The following is an 18,505-nucleotide window of genomic DNA, read 5'->3' as shown; positions in this document are numbered from 1 at the left end:
AAGTAGAACCCCTTGTACCTATGAAACATCTTCACCCCCTGGACCAGCGTAATTTGCCTTAACACTCTCAGTCCATTGAAAATTCATTGAGTTCACAGAATCTTCTGGGCCAGCCATTGTGTGCATGCCCTGCACTGCCATCTGTCCTTCTGGCCCTCCCAAGCTAGGCTTACTCCTCCTGCACCCCATATCGGGTGACAGGATAGGCCAGGCCTGAAAGGAGACCCATTAGTTCCATCAGGTAAATCTAAGTTGTATTCATTACTTCAATAAACATTCAGTAAGCATTTATTGAACACCTACTATGTGCCCATCTGGTTTAAGATTGACAAGACAAGCAAGACCCTGCCATCTGAGAGCCAATATTCCAATGGAGAAGTCAGATAAATAAGTACATTTTTAAAAAATAAAGTGTCCAGTGGTAACTCGTGCTCACATGGCACATCCAGTAGACTCGGCATGACGTTTTTAACAGTGACCCTAGAAAGAAGCACTACACGAAAAGATGAAAGTGGTCGTTATTAATATACTTAATCTCCAGGCAGTTGGATAAATAGCATATGCTTTCATTTAGTATTAAATAAATAAAATGGGAGAAATAAACCCTGCTTTTATTCATGAACACTCTATATCTATTTTTGACATGATTCCTGAAAAGGTCTATTGCATCTTTCATCTGGGATTTGACTGACAAACATGGGTTTTGAAAATGCTGAGCCCTGTGACATCAGAGGTTCTTCCAACTCATGAAAGACATGACGATGTCATCTGACTGCCACGTCATGCTTTCCAGAACAGTTCAACCGCTTTGTGCCATTCCCAAATAGCACTGAAGCTCCCACCTGTGAATTTCAAGAGAAACAGGGAGAAGTGGTGTCCCAGAAGATTTAAAATCATGCAGAACCAGAGCTTGTCCTCTGGGCAGCTCAGTCTCCCAGTGACATTTGCAGATCTTCTCTCTCCTCATACTCCCCTCCACCCTCCCCCATTCTCTCTGCAGAGGACCTCACCTCATTCTTCACAGGGCAGACACTATGCACCCCTGCACTGGATCCTGTCACCTTCCAGGAAGGTCTCAAGGTCACACATCCCTTCCCTCTTGCTGAGCCAGCCTCTCTTTTAACTGGTTCCTTCCTATTGATTGGTAAACATGCCTGAGTCTCTGTGTTTCCTAAACCATTTCTGCACATTCCCCCACTTCCTGCCCTGCCTCGGTGCTCCTCCCAGTTGGTGGCAGGCACACTCCAGGGAACATGCTGCGCTCAGGGCTTCCGCTTCCTGCCCTTCCTCACTCCCCTCACTGAGCTGTTCTCCCCACAGCAGCCAGAGTGCACTTTTGGAAGCACAAATCCGACCAGATCACCTCCATAGAAGCTTTACTGGCTTTACGTAGCTGTTGGAATAAAGATCAAAACATGATATGGTCACCATGACCTGAGTGGTCTGGATCTCCAAGCCCAGCCACACTGCCTCTCGTTTAGGTCCTCAGATGCACCTGCTGTCCCCATAGCCTGTCCTGTGCAAGCTGTCGGCTCTGCCCCAGACACTCTCCCACCTCCCCACACCCCTCTGGCTGGTTACTCACTGTCCCTGCTAGACACGTTCACTGTACTATGAAGCACCCAATCAGAGCAGTGAGGATTTCTGGCTTTGGTCATCAATATACCCTAACACCCAGCCCAGAGCCAGGCACTTAGTAGGTGCTCATAGACTCTTTGCCGGATGGATGAATGAATATTGGATGTAGCCACGCTAAAGGGAAATATTTGCACTTGGAACTATAGCTTGGGGTCTGCGGAGATGACTTCTCTTAAAGCCTTATATAATAAGTGAGGATCACCACATCAAAAACTAATGATGTATATTGTATGGTGACTAACATAACATAACAAAATAAAATTTAAAAAAAAGTAAGTGAGGAAACTGAGACTCAGAAAGACAAAGCCACTGGCTCAGGGTCACAGAGCTAGAATAAGTGAAAGCCTGGTCAAAAAACACAAACACAGAGAATGGTATATGGTCAGACTGAGTTGCCATGACAGGCTACACACTAATGGCCTATTTCATAAAGGTAGCCATCTACTAAACCTTCCTCAGATACCTACAGCAGTTACCCCTGGGGTTCCCATCCAAGGAAGCCCATCCAAGGAAGCACAGGATGTATTTTATGTATTGAAGGCCTATTGCTTAGTTTGACATAGCATTGATGGCATTTGCCCCCTTTTGAGCTGAGGCACATAGACCCATATTTATTTTCTTGGTTCTATCAAAAAGTGTTTTCCATCAACATCCAATTCAATACATTTTCCTTGAGCCACCTGCTGTCTCGGTGCTATCTTGGGTACGGGGAATACAGTACAGTGACTTTAAAACCATCCATCATCCCCATCTGCAGAGATCTCATTTGATGAATGAACACGTGAAAAAATATAATAAAAAAAAATCCCCAACTTGAAAAAGGGCTTTAAAAAGGGGTTAGCCAACTGCTCTTCCCAGACTGGAATTAAGATTAGGGTTGTGCGTTCGATTCAAAGAAGACCAGAGGAGAGGCAGCGGACCTTAAAAGATCAAACGCCATGGGTTGACCTTGTCTCACTCTGGGCTTGTTTCACATGGACTCCGTTCTATGGAAGAGAATGGTGACAGTTAAATCAATAGCTAAAAGCAACTGTTTGGGTTAGTGCCATAGACTGCAACTAAAGACCAAACCCACAGCATCACGAGCTCTTGTTCTTTCTCTCTTTCTAGTAAGGAAGCCAAGTGTCAGAGAGGTTAAGTAACATGCTCCAGGTCACACAGCTAGTACTTTGCAGGTCCAGGAAGTGACGACCTTACATCTCTCTGGCTTCAATCCATTCTTCTCTCTTTGACTCCACATTGCCTCCAGAGAAGGTATTGGAAGAAAGTTGAGGGAGGCAGCAATGTTACACCAGGAATCACTGTGAGAATAAAAAGGTGACTGATCAAAAGCTGAAACATTATTGTGGAACCCAGTGATTCTCTAAATATCTGCAAAGCTGACTTCATCGGAGTGGGTCGTGGTGGTCTGCCAGGGCTGTGACCGTGCACCGGTGCTCACTGGGGACCTGTGATAATCTCATTCTCTCTCTCACTCCCTCCCTCCCTTTAGGAGGAAACTTTTTCGAGGCAAACCTGGAGAATGAAGGAAGTATTTCAGGCAGTGATTCAACATTTTATAGACAGTCAGAAGGTAAGTGTGCTTAAGAGTTTGCAGCTAATGGGAAGTTGGAGGAATAGAAACACCTTCAGAAACTCGGGGTCTCCCAGTTGCAATGTAACCGCTAGAAACAACCACTTGTTACTGGGTGGGAGTCTCCAGGGGTCTTCTTGTTATTGCTTCTCGTGTGAATCCATCATCAGAATTGGTGATTATAGCCAAGGTGTGGCTGAGAGCAGTGCATTCGCTACCCAACCCCTGGATACTTTATATCACCTGGTGAGCTCCAGTTCCAACTCCATCTTCCGGAGTTGGAATATGATAATGAATACACTTGTGTAGTTCATATTAAAATATTCATATAAAGAATGCATCAGGGGCGCCTGGGTGGCTCAGTCGTTAAGCGTCTGCCTTCAGCTCAGGTCATGATCCCAGCGTCCTGGGATCGAGCTCCGCATGGGGCTCCCTGCTCCGAGGGAAGCCTGCTTCTCCTTCTCCCACTCCCCCCTGCTTGTGTTCCTGCTCTCACTATCTTTCTCTCTGTCAAATAAATAAATAAAATCTAAAAAAAAAAAAAAAAGAATGTATCATGTACTGATTCACTTCTACCTCTTTATACCAATATCATAGTCCCCTCAGAGTAGAAGTTAAAAGCAAAACAAACTTCTGGTTTCAAATAAAACCTCCACCATTTCAGGTGGAGTGCTGTACCTTGACAGCCTCCTGAGTCACCTGCTCCTGGGGCCCTACAGCTCCTCCGCATGCTCTCTGTTCTCTCCTTTGGGTGCCTTCGCAAGAAGGTCCCATCCTCCTTCATCCTTGCCACCTAGAACTCTCCCCACGGTACGACACACTCCTGTGGGCTCCATGCACCTCCATTCACTGCTGAAGCTGAAATGCCCAGCACTGATTTCAGCCCAGAGTTCTAGACTCAGATCTCTAAAGCTTGATCATCAAGCCCTGTAGATCCTATAGGGATCCTAACCTCAGCACATCCTAATCAAGCTCCTCAGCCACCTAGGTCCCCTGGCAAGAGTTCCCTTTCCCTCAGCCTCCCTCCTCCCCTACTTCGACCCAGTCACCCAAGCTCCTATCAGCTCTTTCTCCAATTCTGTCCTTCTCTTTCTATTCTGACCCCTGTCACCTGAGTGCCTCCTGCCCACAATTCCCCTGTATTAATATTACCTTCAGTGACCATCCGTATCTACCAGAGTTCTCCAGAGAAGCAGAACCAATAGGACACACACACACACACACACACACACACACACACACACGCAAAGATTTATTTGTGTGAGATTTATTTTATTTTAGGGACTTGGCTCCCATAATTGTGAGGCTTCGCAAGCCCAAAGTCTATAGGGTAGGTCAGCAGGCAGAAGACTCAGGCAGAAGCCAATGTTTCAGTCTTGAGACAGGCTTTCTTTTCTGGGAAACCTCAGTTTTTGCTCGTAAGGCCTTTTCTCTCAACTGTGTACTTGAGGCCCTCCTGCATTACCTCAAGGGCAACCTCCTTTACTTAAAGTCAACTATCGTAGATGTTACCCATATCCACAAAATACTTTCATAACAACACCTAGATTCGTGTTTGAGTAAATCACTGGGTACGACAGCCCAGGCAGGATGATGCATAAAACTGACCATCCCATTGTCTGCGGGTCCTCTGAGCTTCAGTCATTCTGCCTCACCTTCTTCTTCCTCCACACCCCTGCCAGTCATTCCCTCTGCGGCACCAACCTGAACCTTCACTTTCAGCCAAAACATCTTCAGTGCCCCACTTCACCCTCACCTAGAAGTCACGAATGTAGCATCCAGAGCCTCTGGGTTATGGCTCCAGGCTCTTCCTGGCCAGGGATCTGTGGCACTGGGGAACGATCCCCACCACAGACCCTCCCGCAAGCCTCTTAGCATAAGTGCCTGCTCATCCTGTAGCCTGGGAAGCACAGGAGAGCGTGGACTTGGCTTCTCCATCGGGGTGTCACTGGGAGCCTCACAGAGCTAGCGAGGACTTGTGAGAAAAATATGTTGGTTGGTATCTTGAAGAAGAGATGTGGGAGGTACAGTGTCTATCTCCAGGGAGCACTTGGTGTGATGACAGCCTCAATTCTGTAGACGGTACCTGTAGAAACATTGGGGAAACTGCGTGTTCAGTCCGCCACCCTGAGGTGCGCAGAGCCCTGACGTGACCATCATCACAGCCAGCTTGTGATGGACCCGTCAACTTGCTGGATCGCTCTGAGCTTCACTGGGTTGGTTTTGGAGATTTTATTATGTTTGCCAGATGCCACTTTCTGTCCACAGTTGTGTCTTGAGGAACCTAAGAAGCTTGAATCAAGTTTTTTTTTAATTGAGGGATTGATTAGTGAGTGAATTGATGTATTTACAACTAGTCTCGCTCTACAGAGAATTTGAGGCAGCTTTCAGGAGGTTTACGTGTGTTAAATAATGTCTGAGTAAGAGAGTATAAATGGAAACAGGGAGTGGCAATATGGGCGAAGGAGACATAGCCGGGCGGCCCCTGCAGTCCTGGGCTCCTGGGCCTGATGCGAGTCGGGCTTCTGGGGCAAACGAAGGGAGGAGTGATCAAAATTCTTACTTTAGTAAAAAGCAAAGATCAAGTTTCTGGGGAAGCAGAACTCTTCCAAGTACTCGGCTCCAAAAAGAATTTTGCCACCTGCAGAAGTCCTTTGACGTGGGGACGTTTCCTCCCACCTATTGCCATTTGCAAAAAAAAAAAAATATATGCTTGCTAAAAATATGATAGCATTATTTTTTTAAATCATGTGAGCTTGTATTTGTCTCACTTTTGTGGTTAAAATCAAGGGCTTTGCAGACAGAGTCTTGGACTCAAACCTCATCTCTCCTCCTGTCGCACTGAGTTACCTCGGCCAAGTTATTTGACCTCTCTGTGCTTCAGTTCTCTTGTCTGTCAGATGGAACCCACTTAGTGGACTGTGGTCTGGATGAACTGTGGCCACACACGTGACGCTCGGCCTGGGGCCAGCAGGTAGTCGAGCTCAGTGAGGTTGGCCAGTGCTGTTGTTATTGATAGTATCAGCTTAGAGTCTAAACATTGCTTCCCTGGGTTTTATATTTGCATTAAACCATGTGTACAGTCCAGTGCCCTTAGACCACTGGATAATTTTCATCCCTATCTTCACAGTGATACCTGAAATGCACAAAATAACACATAACTTTCATCTGAGAAAGCAGATGAAGAGCCGTTATTTCTTTATATGAAGCCCTTCTAGAAGTGCAGTTATCTATAAGCCACTCTGCATGTCAGGAGGGACTGCGTGTGATCCAGTCGTGCTCTCTGAGGATGACTTGGCTGGGAGGCAGTCTTTCTGGCTCCGTGGGAAGCAACCCCAGAGCCTTGGATGGACATCCAGCCAAGGTGGGGACAGGAGGGATCAGAGGAGGATTTTCAGAGAAAGAACTCTTGGGCCAAGCCTTGGGGGCCCCAGGAACCAGCTCAGGTACAGAGCAGGGACGAGAGGAAAGAAGGCCAAGATACAGGAGCCATGAAGAGAGAGATGGTGGCTCTCAAAGAATCACAATTTCTTGTGTCTGGGGTTGGGGGTGAGGAGGAGACAGTGAGGCAGGGGAGAAGGGCCTGGTGCGCCATGTTGAGCACTGGGAACTTAGCCCCAGCCCTTGCAAGACTTACACAGAAGAACTAAAGTGGAACAGTTGTTTTACTTGTCTTTCCCTTTCAGAAAGTGGTCTGTGTTCTGTTTCCTGTCTAGGACACAGCATGATGGACACATTGGCTGTTGCCCTGCGGGTGGCTGAAGAGGCCATCGAGGAGGCAATTTCCAAAGCCGAAGCCTATGGGGACAGTCTGGTATGGCCCCCTTGTCCTCGCTGGGGGGAGGTGTGGGTCAAGGTCCTGGCCACCAGAAGACAGTACAGATTGTCGGAAGACCAGCCTCCTGGTGGCTGTCCTGGTCTAGAGCAGGGCCCACCCTCTCCCTGCATCTGTAGTCAGGACTCCCAAGAAAGTGATCGCCAAGTCCCCCGACCCACCCACAGCATGCGGCCATTCTCTTCCCTCCCTCCGCAGGACAAGCAGAACGAGGCCAGCTATCTGCGGGACCACAAGGAGGAGCTGACCGAGGAACTGGCCACAACTATCCTGCAGAAGGTAGGTGGGCCCGGGCATCCCGCGATGCTGTTCACCACCCCGGCCCGGGTCAGGGCCTTGGGCCAGCTGAGGAGCAACTGTGGGCCCCGTTGTTGTCTTGGGCACCATTTCTGTGCCTCGTCACTTTTCCCTTTTGTGCTCTGGGGGCCACTGCAGAGGGATTGCAATGCACTGCAAAATCTGAGTGGAAGGATCCAATGTGGTTGCCTTTAGGGATTGAGTGGGCAGGTAGGGAGCCAGGAACTCAGCACTGAGCAGGTTACTCACCGTCTTCCTGTTTCCTGGCCTTCCCTCCAGTGCGTGTTTGCGCGTGTTTGCGCGTGTGTGCATACGTGCGTCTTCTTCTCACACGTCTCAAATAGTCTCTTGCTGCCCTGGCAGTCACCCCCTGCCACCTCCATGCCCTAAGCTGTCCCTTACATGGTATATCCGTTCATTACTGTCAAGAAGAACTCTCTGGCTCCGAGCAAGGGTGATTTCTGTGTGCCACAGGCAAGTCTCTGACACCACCTGGGTGTCCTACAGTTCAGTTCTGACACTATCTACACGGAGTGAGCACAGACCTCACACGTTAAGGGCTCAGCCCCACCAGAGTGCCCCCACTGCAGATACCAGTGACAAGTGTCAGGTATCCCCAAGTTACTGCACTGCTGTCCATCCAGGGATTCCCATGACCACCCTCAGGTGGGATAATGTGCTAGAACAACTCACAAAACTCATCAAAGTGCTACACTGCCAATGACAGGTTTATCATAAAGGATACAAATGAATAGCCAGATGAAGAGATACACAGGTGACAAGGCCCGGGGAGGGGGCGTGCCGACCTCCATGCCCTCTCCCTCGGCCCACGGCCCTCCCAGCGCATTGGTGTCTGCCCCAGCCAGGTGCATGCAGTCCCTCCCCCACCCCAGAGGTGGAAGGGAGGAGCTGAGAGTGCCCAGCTTTGGGTCAGCTCATTAGCATAACAAAGACACTCCCAAAGTTTTGAAGCTCTGTGCCAGGAACCAGGGCCAAAGACCAAATATATGTTTTATGAGACCTCGGTTTCTTTCTGGCTCATGCATCTAGGCTCCTGGCTCAAGCGGTGGGCTGGGCTCGAGTCCACGCTGTGTGCTCATGCTGGGGCCCCGAGGGAAGCACAGCAGCTGCTCAGAGCCAGGATGGGAGCACCGGAGAACAAGAGCAAACAGCCTTGTGGGCTAAGTCCCAGGCTCAGCCCTGACCTCTGTGGTTACCCACTCCCTCCTCACGAGTCACTGACCAAACCAAGGCACCCAGTCAGCCCACTGCCATGGGCTTATACTTACAGTCCCCGCCCTGGGACGGATGCGGAGTCACATGACAAAGGACTGCACGCAGGGAGCAATGAACAAGTTCAGTCTTCCCTTTTGGTCACAAAATCCATGTCCCTTCCGCATGGCGCATACAGAAGATCTCCACTTATCCCCCAGAGAGCCCCCAAATGTCTCATTCAACCCACAGTTCAAAGTATATTCAGTCCAGACTCAGCTGCTTTTAAGCTGGAGACCTAGGAACCAAGCAAACACGTCATCTGTCCCCACTTGTCCAACACACACCGTCGGGGCTCGGACACCTGTGCAGCTGCCTGTCACGGGATGTGACTAGTCCCCAGCAATCCCAGAGCCCAGTGGGCACCGGTGGCCAGGTCCCCACCATGGAGGTGGGGTACATCTTGGTCAGGCCCCAATCCGCCCCAGGGCATGGCACCTCAGTTCCTCTCTCTCCCTGCTCTCGGCCTCCCGCTCTCTCACCCTGTCTGGGCGACAGAGACATTGAAGAATACACCCAGACTGGTGGCTCAGCGGTTTTCTCAGCTGCCTATAGGAAGCTGGGAGCCCAGACACCGCTGTACAGATAGATCCCTTCTCTCCATATGGCTGCGCCCAACATAGCAAGTGGTACAGATGAGCTATCAGCTCATGGCTCATTTGCACCTGCCCCCTTCCCAGACCCTGCCAATGCTCCCTAAAACCAGGGTTTACAGCCAGAGACTGTGGGTTCGAGATGCAGCTCCACTCTTTACGAGCTGTGCAGCCTTCACGGATAACCTCTCTGAGCCAGTTTCCTCATCTGTAAAATGAGGAGAGTTATAGCCCATAGCTCTTAGGATTATTTTGAGGATTAAATGAGGTCCAGCGTATACAGTGCCTACAACAGTCTGGCATGCGGTCGGCATTTACTGAATAGAAGTTGCTGGCATCATAAAAGGATTATTTATAAACTGTAAAGTGCTGTAGAATGTGGAGGGCTACAGTTGTGCTGTTTTACCCTAAGGCAGATCTGGAAAAGGCTGGTATGCTATTGAAACTAAGCTCTTATGGGCTAAAAAACATCCCAGAGATCGTCCTGGTTACTCCACATGGCACCTGAAGGCCTGACCAGTAACCTGCCCCCTTTTTCCCCCTCCCCCTCCCCAGATCATAAGGAAACAGAAGAGCAAAGGCGAGCAGCAAATGGAAGAAGAGCCTGAGTGGTCACAGCCCCAGAGCTGCAGTGCAGAGGCAGCTGACCAGGGGACCACAGCGCCCCCAGGAGGCCCCCGAGCTCCCTCCACCCTCTGGGTGAGTCCCCAAGCAGCACCCACCTCCCCCACCCCGCACAGGTGTCCTGCCCAGGTGCAGGTCAGAGCCGGTACCCTGCAGATGTGGGGTCACCACTCTCGACCATCTGTAGTTGACTCGTGTGTCCAGCCAACAGGGTAAAGGTACCTGAAGGGGGGCGGGGTGAGACACAGGGAAAGTGTGTGTGTGATGGGGGCTGGGAGGGGCCAGAGGGGACCAGGGGAGTAAACACAGACAGGCTTCTGAGGATATGGAGGCCGAGACCCATTTAGGAAAAATAAAGGTGTCAACAGGCATTTTTAAATCAGAGGAGGGAGAAACCCATGACCTTCAAATAGCTTGTCATTCAGAGGTTTCACGAACCCATTCCTGCCACTGAGAGCGCAGGCTGCATCCACGGTGTCGCCCTGTTTCCGGGGAGTCCTTCAGAGGCATTTTCCGAAAGAGCCAGATCTGGGGGGCTCTAGGAGGTGCGAATCCCCCCAGGCTCGGCATATGACCAATACTTCTCTATGTAGACTTTCTGTGCACAGGGAGTTCACACATATTATTTCGTTAGATCCACGTGAGGGCATCCTGCATTCTCCGCATTTTACAGAGCAGTAAACTGAGGCCGCCCTAGCCTGAGCCACTGGAACTAAGTTGAGGGGTGGGGCAGGACCAGAACCCAGGTCTCCCGGCTCCGAGCATTTCCTCCGCTCTGCTCCTGTCTCCTGTGTCATGGGGAAGCTCTCGGATAGGAAATGCCTGTTTTCCCACCAGATGTTCAGGGGGGCTCCTTGTCATGCTTATGGTTCAACCTAGAAACAGTATTCCTGCCACGTCATCGAGGCTGGAGACACTCTGTGTGTCACTGGAGACGTGGGACAGTGGGCTCTAGAACGAGTCCGAACAGTGGGCACAGCAGCAGCAGGCCCCCCTTTCCACAGGAGGACAGCAAGGTGCTTCCTGCACACCCCTTTGTCAAGCACTGGCCGAGAGCAGCTTAAAATAAGCAGCTGTGATGCTTCCCAGGGGCACCTCCCACTCAGCCCCTCGGGAGGCTGGAGAGACCCTAGTCCACCTGGAACGCAGGCACGCCAGGGGCGCAGGTCAGGGTTGCACGGGATTCCCATTCGCTTTGCTAAAACAAGCCCTCTCAGGGTTTCCTTTTCTCACCAGAAAATCTCTTTTGCCAAATGCCTGCCTCCTGCACACCCCAATTATCACTTTGGCTTCAACATCAATGGAGAGAGAACGGATGCATTTCTTACTTATCCTGAAGCAAATGGCAGAATATGATTTATTTCTAGATTTTGATATAGAATAAGGCCTAATGGAAGTCCCTCTCCCACTGTAGGCATCGTTGGAATCTCTGGTATACAGTGCTTTGCAAGCTATGTCCACCTTCCCTGGGCTTGAATCTGCCTATGTAGGAGAGGGTGGGAGAGATCCTTGAGGCTGTAGTTTGAGAAAAGCCCAGAAAGGCCATTGATACACCCTTCAAATAACACTTTAACCACCCAGATCATAGGGCCTGGCACCTTACAGAGGGGACAAGATCATCCGCTGGCTCCTATTACTAATACCTTCATCCTTAACTTTGATGTTTGATCAAAGAAGTCCCCTCCTGGCCTCTCTTCGTGAGTTCTCCCTACGCTGTGATTTGCAATATGTAAACAGCATATTTTCGTCAACGTTATCAGTCAGGGAGACGTGAATGCTTTGTCTTTCTCCACTCAGGCTTGTACTCATGGGAGCTGCCGCAAATAAAGCAGCCTGAATCTAGGCATAAAGAGAAATCCAGCATCCAGCTGGGCCCTGGCACAGTTTGCCCTTTTGAGCAGCCAGTATCATTAGCCCCCCATTGTCAGTGGCCACGTATGTTCTGGCAATGGGCCAGCTCAACGCTGGGCATATGGCAACTATTCCTCAATACAGGGTCATGACCACCTGATAGCAGAACATTGATTTGTGGGGATTTAGTCATGGCCTGGACTTGAACCCTTCCCCTCTGGCTTCCAGGATACCTGTGAAGGAAGGAAACTGTATGGATTAAGGTCTCAACAAAACACTGGGATCCACACCTTTGTGAAGGCCATTTGTAGCTCCTGGTTTGGTTTAAAGACAGCCGTGTGATGAGAGCTCTTAAAAAACATTATCTGGGGGCGCCTGGGTGGCTCAGTCGTTAAGCGTCTGCCTTCGGCTCAGGTCATGGTCCCAGGGTCCTGGGATCGAGCCCCACATCGGGCTCCCTGCTCAGCAGGAAGCCTGCTTCTCCCTCTCCCACTCCCCCTGATTGTGTTCCCTCTCTCGCTGTGTCTCTATCAAATAAATAAATAAAATTTAAAAAAAAAAAAAAAAACATTATCTGGAAGGAGAGTCTGTTCCTTACCCAGCGCTCAGTGATAAGAAACCACCAATTCTTGCTTAGTTAGCTGTTTAGAAAGGCTATTTTCTGGCCAGGACAAGCTGGCCAGCCCAGGACCCTGAGAGGGCCTTCAGGAAAGGACTGGATCCCTCCTGATGCCCCTGACCCACCACTTCCCCCCCATGTCTCATGCCTTCCTCCCTTCGTCCTTATCTCTCTTGTCTTCAGAATTCCATTTGATGCTACACCTGGGTCTTGACCCCTGGACAGACCCCAGCCTGACTTCCCTTGGTCAGGACCCAAGTCCTTTCCCTCTGACCAGCACCATGGCAGGGCCAGCCCGGGGCCTCAAGAGGTGGTACATCCGGGGCACAAGGGTCATCCTCTCCAATGCTCCATGCAGTGTCTCACCCTTGGGGGCTAAGCCCGTGCTTTCTCCCCACCCCTGGCCTGCACTTGGCCCCAGTACCCTGTGGTGAAAGAGTCTGTGCTAGCACCACATCCCGGAGTTAGGGCCTAAGGGGGACTGACCCTGGCCAAGGCCGCCATATTGCACAACCATTGACCTAGAACCCAGTGTGAGCGGTGCCCCCTGAGTCGTGCAGCATGATGACTGCAGTTCCAGCTGCACATGAGGCCATGTGGGGAAGGGACAGGAACAAGGACCGGTTAAGGGGCAGGCACTATGTTTGCCCATCTCATGTTATTTCTTTTACTCCTCATCGTAAGGTGCAGATGCGCATATTATTGGACCCATTTTATAGATGAGAAAACTGAGGCTAAAGCTTTACCGTAAGTTGCCTAAGGCCCCACAGCTTGTGATTGGTGGCGCTGGGAGTTGAATACCTTTCTCCTCTTCCAAAACACTTGATCTAGTTTCTTCCTCTATAAAATGAGATCAGCAGACTCAGTGATCTCTCAGGCCTAGGGCTGCACTCTCCAATGCAGTGGCCATAAGACACAAGTGACTATTCAAATTTAAATTAATTAAAATGAAATAAAGTTTCAAATCCAGTCTTCTATCACACTGGCCATATTTCAAGTGCTCAGTAGCACCTCTGGCTGGCAGCTACTGTATTAGACAGTGCAGAACATTTCCATCACCCCAGAAAGTTTTATTGCACAGCATTGGTGTGATAAGCAGAAGGCATAAATGCAGAAATGTGCCTCATCACCGGCCAGAGCCTGGACACGAAGCAGCAGGCCAAGTCTTGGTTCTTGGGGACTTCACGGAAGGTGGCCCTCCCATCTTTTGACCAGCTGGTCTCCCCCCTGGATGCTCATCTGCCTCATCACCAGAGCCCCACTCCAGGGGTTCCGACGCATGGGGTCTGGAGTCGAGCCTGGGCATCTGTGCACTTGACCCAAATCTGCCCGGGTGAGGCCAACGAGCTTCAGGCTTAAGGATAGCCTCTTTCTATCTTGAGGCGAGTTCCCTGACCTCCAGACTGTGGAGGCCGTAACCTTGTGGCCTCCAGGCAATGCCTCCCCCTTTTCCTCCCCCTTTTTCCCAACAACCTGGACCCCTCTGGCCTGGGGCATAACATGCAGAAACCCAGAACACTGCAGGCCCTGCTACTTGCGTGTAACTGCGAAACCCAAACTCAATCCATCCCCGTGCAGACAGGAGTTCTCGTCTGTCCTCTTGAAAGAAACTTGAATGTGATTGTTCTCTTTTTAATTTCCTCCCTTATTGTGTTGTTCTCCGCCAGAAGGGGGGCGGGGGGGTCAGTGCCATCCAGCTTTCAAAGCCTTAAGATGCAATATCCTAAAAGCCTACAGTGCAGGGCTTGTAATTCATTTAATGCCTGTCTCTTTGGGCGTGTATATATCCAAAGTCGTCTTCGTAATAACTTGGTGATCCTATTGATAATAACCATGATGACAGCAGGGGCCAGGCTCTTAGGATGTGGCTGGTGACCAAGAGGCATCTCTCTGTCCCTCCTCTATCCCTCTCTATTTTTCTCAGCCTTTTCTCTTGTGTTTCTGTCCGTTCTTCCCTCCTATTTGCTCTCTCCTTTGAGTGACTACAAGATAGACCTAAAGTATTTTTCATTATTTATAATTATTGGGTTGAATTTAGTGTCTATGCCTGACCCTAAAAATACAAAGCAAAGCTTTGTCTCCGTTGTCATTCATCCTCTCCCTGTTTTATGGAATAGCCTCCTTGCGAGGAAAGACCATTTTGAAGCCATGGTCAGTGGCTCAGGGAGCCTGCCCTGTTGGCCGTGCTGATAGTCCCAGCCATCACAGCGACCGTAGACCATTCCAGGAGATGTAGGGAGCACGTCCTGCTGCTGCCCACACGGCGTAGGCAGCGCCTACGGAGCAAGGTCTCACAGATCATGCTGTGGGTTTTGCCCAGAACATCAGAGCTGGCTGGTTCACATGGCAAGTCCTGCTGGGCCGGAGCAGGTTAGCCAGGAGGGCAGTGTTCCCAGGATCCAGCGCGGGCTCAGCACAGCATGGAGAAGGCATGGAATCGCATCAGCTTGGGGCCAGACAGACCCCAGCTCAGACCCTGCCTCTGCCCCCTGGCCAGCCATGTACTTGGGCAAGTTATTCAACCCCTGCCTCAGTTTCCTCATGTGCACTCTATCAGGTCAAGGGAGAGGATGCGTATGTTGCCCTGGCTCAGCGGTAGAGTGTAATAAATACTCTTATTTTGACTAATGCTCACTGAGTGCTTTTTATGCACCAGGCATGACACTGATCCTTTTACATGAGGAAACTGAGGCGCAGAAGAGTTGAAGTCTCCCCCCCCACACACACCGCAAGTGCAGGAGGAAGCGCTGGTATTGACCCACTGCCTCCCACACCGCCCATTAGTGCCCGAAGAGTTGAGGCTGGCCTGTTTCAAAGCTCAGATCCTCAAGTTCAAGTCCTGCAAGACTCTGCTGGCACTCTGACATTCCTGGACCCACCATTCCCGGCCCTCCCTGTATAGACGTGCCGACGCAGCCCTTCCTGATATTATCAGCCCTGCTTCTTCCGTGGGCACTAGGGTGGGTAAGAGGAAGGGAAGGAAAGCAGAGGTCGTGGGTGAGAATGAAAAGAGTGGGCACAAAGGCCCAGCTAGGGTCACGAGCAAATAAATGACTCAATAATCCCATCACTTCCCAGGAGCCGTTGAGGTTGAACTGGTGAGTAAACACGTTGTCATGGCGCCATCTGCTGGGAAATATGTTTATTGCAGTGAATTTGTGGCAAAAAACGAGGTCTGACTCTCAGAACCTAGTTTTCCACCCTCAGAACCAGTCTCCAGCCTGGTTGGAGACTGGGCCAGCAGTGTCCTGAGACCTATCGAAGCCAGATCTTGGGATCTTTTGTGATCGTCAGGGTATAGTTTTCTTCTAGTGCGAAACAATGGCTTGCCCGAAATCGAATATAAAAGTCTGGCGCCCCCAACTCTCTCACAAAGAACACAGATTCCATCTTCCGTGTTAGAACCAGAGGGACTTTTCATTTCTTGGTGTTGGCTTTTGTAGATGGGGAGCATTTTTGTCTCATAAAAATGGACCCAAGCTACCTCTTACAGACACATACAGACAAATATAAAATACCAGGTGACCCACTGTAAAATGAAACATTAAATATCATTTTTACCCTTTTGTAAACATGTATTCAGTGATTTATAGTGAGAAACTGGCAGATAAATTTAAAAAAAAGGCAAGTCAGGGCATAGAAAATGGCTCCATACGGCACCTGGCAATAGATTATCTGCTCCCTAAGGGCCAGACCTCTGTCTAAAGTCCTGTAAATTCAATCACAAGCAGGCAACCAAGGAGCACACCCAAAAGACCATTCCTGCCTTCAAGGAGCTCACAGTCTTTGGAAGAGCTGACAAGTTGTAGTAGGGCTGTAACAGAGTATATGGAATTATGTGTGGGATCACATAGAAAGGGAGACTTCTTACCAGACCACAGTGGGATGCGTGTCAGGGGTATGTTCCCTGAGTACCCAGGAGTTTGCCATAGAAGAATTTTTTTCTTCATTTTTTAGTAACTTCACTTGACCGTCAGATTTGATCTCTGTTCCCAGCTGCTCATCATCTGTTAAGGATTTAGCAAAATCATAGATGGCTCCCTGAATATCTATCCCCATGAAACCCTTGGTTTTCAGGACACGAGGGTCAGGGTCCAGGCTTTCTTGCCCTTGGAATAAAGGGAGTGGCACTCAGCTGAAATCCGCTTGATGTGTGTGTGTTAGCTTGGCTGTCCTCCAAATTAGACCTTGCCCTCCATGATGTAAGTGAGGATGATGGTGAGCTGCTTCTTATTTCTTTCTCTTGCTCTTCAATTTTATCCAAGAAGTTAGTGGAGGGAAAAAAAAATCAGGCACTCCTGAAAACCCATCCTGTAGCCCACCCCAAATCACATTCACTCCACCACAAATGTGCACTAATTCCCAGTTCTGTACCAGTTACTGTGCTGCCATTAACAGGCCATTAACCGCCCTCAATTGCACAGTTTCTTGGCAAAAACCAGATTGTGCAATAGAGTGCAAAAAAGCACAAGTAAGCATAGAGGAAGCCCAGTACCCCCAGCCCAACTCGGGGTAGGGCATTTCCCATGAGCCAAGGCTTATGTGAACTGAATGCACAGAGAATCTTACGGAATTGGTAAGATGGGAAGAGCTTGTCTGCCCCGGGGCCGTGTGAACCTGTGAGTGCTGTATGGAAAGGCAGGTCTGGAGGCCTCTCATCTCTATTCTCTAGTCACAAGGGTGAGAGGCACACTGTGACCCTGGGTACACATCTTAGAGGTTCCATATTTATTCTGCAAACCCATCTTCCTCCTAGATCAGCCTCCTGTCTGTGGGGGGAAGTAGAAACAGTTCGCTATAACTCTGTCTGAACCAGAACTCACATGTACCACCCTCTCCAAAAAAAGTGTGCCAGAGGGCCTATATTTGAGGGCTCCTGGGTCCTGGTCTGGCCTGCAATAATGGGGATGCCAGACCTTGATCTTCAGCTATCTCTTGTGTTTTTTCTCAACCTGGTCAACCATCCTTCAGGGTGCATCATCTGCTCCCCAAATTCCAGCCATGAGGCTCAGTGTTGTCACCCAAACATCCTGACGCTGGTGTTGCTCTTTTTCATTGTCATTGTCATTTTCATTTTTAAAGCTCCCACTTGTTATGCATTTACTGTGCGCGGGGCAAGGCTAAGTTTCCACACCTCTCAGGGAATTAAGTCATCTGGCCTCTTCCTGTTTGATGAAACTCTAACCTCCGAGCTTCAAATTCTTTGTAACATTCGTAACATACATATGTTTGTGTGTATGTCGTGACATGTATGTGTGATACAATTCAAACATGTCTCCTGCGTCCTTTGAAATCACTCCTCCACCACTTCTTAGGTAACAGTTTTTTCCCTTCTTTAATTCAGACGCTAAATGGGAATGTGTTGCAATAGGGGTAGGTTTGTGGATGGGCCATACTTGGCTCACAAATCCGTTGTGGCTTTGACATTGCGCTGGAACTTTCTGTCTGGGCTGCCCTGACTCGGGTTTGGAGGTCTTCCGGGGGAAGATGCTTTCCTTTTTGAGCACAGTTGGCCTAAGACATGTTGCTGGGAGGATGGCTGGATTGAAGGCTGTCAGCAGCCACTCCCCACTACGTCTGTGCCGCTTTCGGGCGGGCCTGGCCAGCTTGCAGTGGCATTGACGGGGCACCGTTGGTGCTGATACAGAGTTATACACTGATTTGCAGCTTTTTTTTTTTTTAAAGATTTTATTTATTTATTTGACAGAGAGAGACACAGGGAGAGAGGGAACACAAGCAGGGGGAGTGGGAGAGGGAGAAGCAGGCTTCCCGCCGAGCAGGGAGCCCGACGCAGGGCTCGATCCCAGGACCCCGGGATCATGACCTGAGCCGAAGGCAGACGCTTAACGACTGAGCCACCCAGGCGCCCCTGATTTGCAGCTTTTAAGGCTCAGCTCGGGAAGAGCCAACACCGTCAAACATGCCTTCTCCACGCTGTGTCGTCTACCAGAAAGCGGAAGGCATCCCTCCCAGTGACTGTGCCCCTCAGTCCACCCTCTTCCCCTCTTTTCTCTCCGCAGCAGTCCCAGTCTTCGTCCTCACTCCCCAGAGAGGACGCCCCGAAGACCCCTTCCCTGGAGGCTGCGTTGAGGCCGCGGGAGGAGGCCGCCTTGCCCAGCTGGAGGAGCACCGACAGGCTGGACGAGACAAGTAACGGTTTTTAAGCAGCATCTGCTTGGTCTGTGGGTCCCAGGAGTGCTGTC

At 50.0% G+C, this 18,505-nt stretch overlaps 1 protein-coding gene across 4 annotated transcripts in view; it reads left to right on the top strand.

Moving 5' to 3' along the window:
- The window catches only part of MYRIP (myosin VIIA and Rab interacting protein), a 399,641-nt gene that overhangs the window by 313,161 nt on the left and 67,975 nt on the right, over window positions 1-18,505 (top strand). For all 4 annotated transcript variants that reach the window (XM_032408946.1, XM_032408947.1, XM_032408948.1 and 1 more), the window contains exons 5-9: window positions 3,131-3,211; window positions 6,928-7,025; window positions 7,245-7,325; window positions 9,764-9,907; window positions 18,323-18,452. In XM_032408946.1, the coding sequence (XP_032264837.1) occupies window positions 3,131-3,211; window positions 6,928-7,025; window positions 7,245-7,325; window positions 9,764-9,907; window positions 18,323-18,452 (534 nt within the window). The remainder of the gene's footprint in view (window positions 1-3,130; window positions 3,212-6,927; window positions 7,026-7,244; window positions 7,326-9,763; window positions 9,908-18,322; window positions 18,453-18,505) is intronic.

This window comes from Phoca vitulina, unplaced genomic scaffold (assembly GCF_004348235.1).
Source record: "Phoca vitulina isolate PV1807 unplaced genomic scaffold, GSC_HSeal_1.0 scaffold10, whole genome shotgun sequence".
In the NCBI taxonomy this organism is placed as follows: domain Eukaryota; kingdom Metazoa; phylum Chordata; class Mammalia; order Carnivora; family Phocidae; genus Phoca; species Phoca vitulina.
This window is presented reverse-complemented; position numbering and strand designations above follow the sequence as displayed.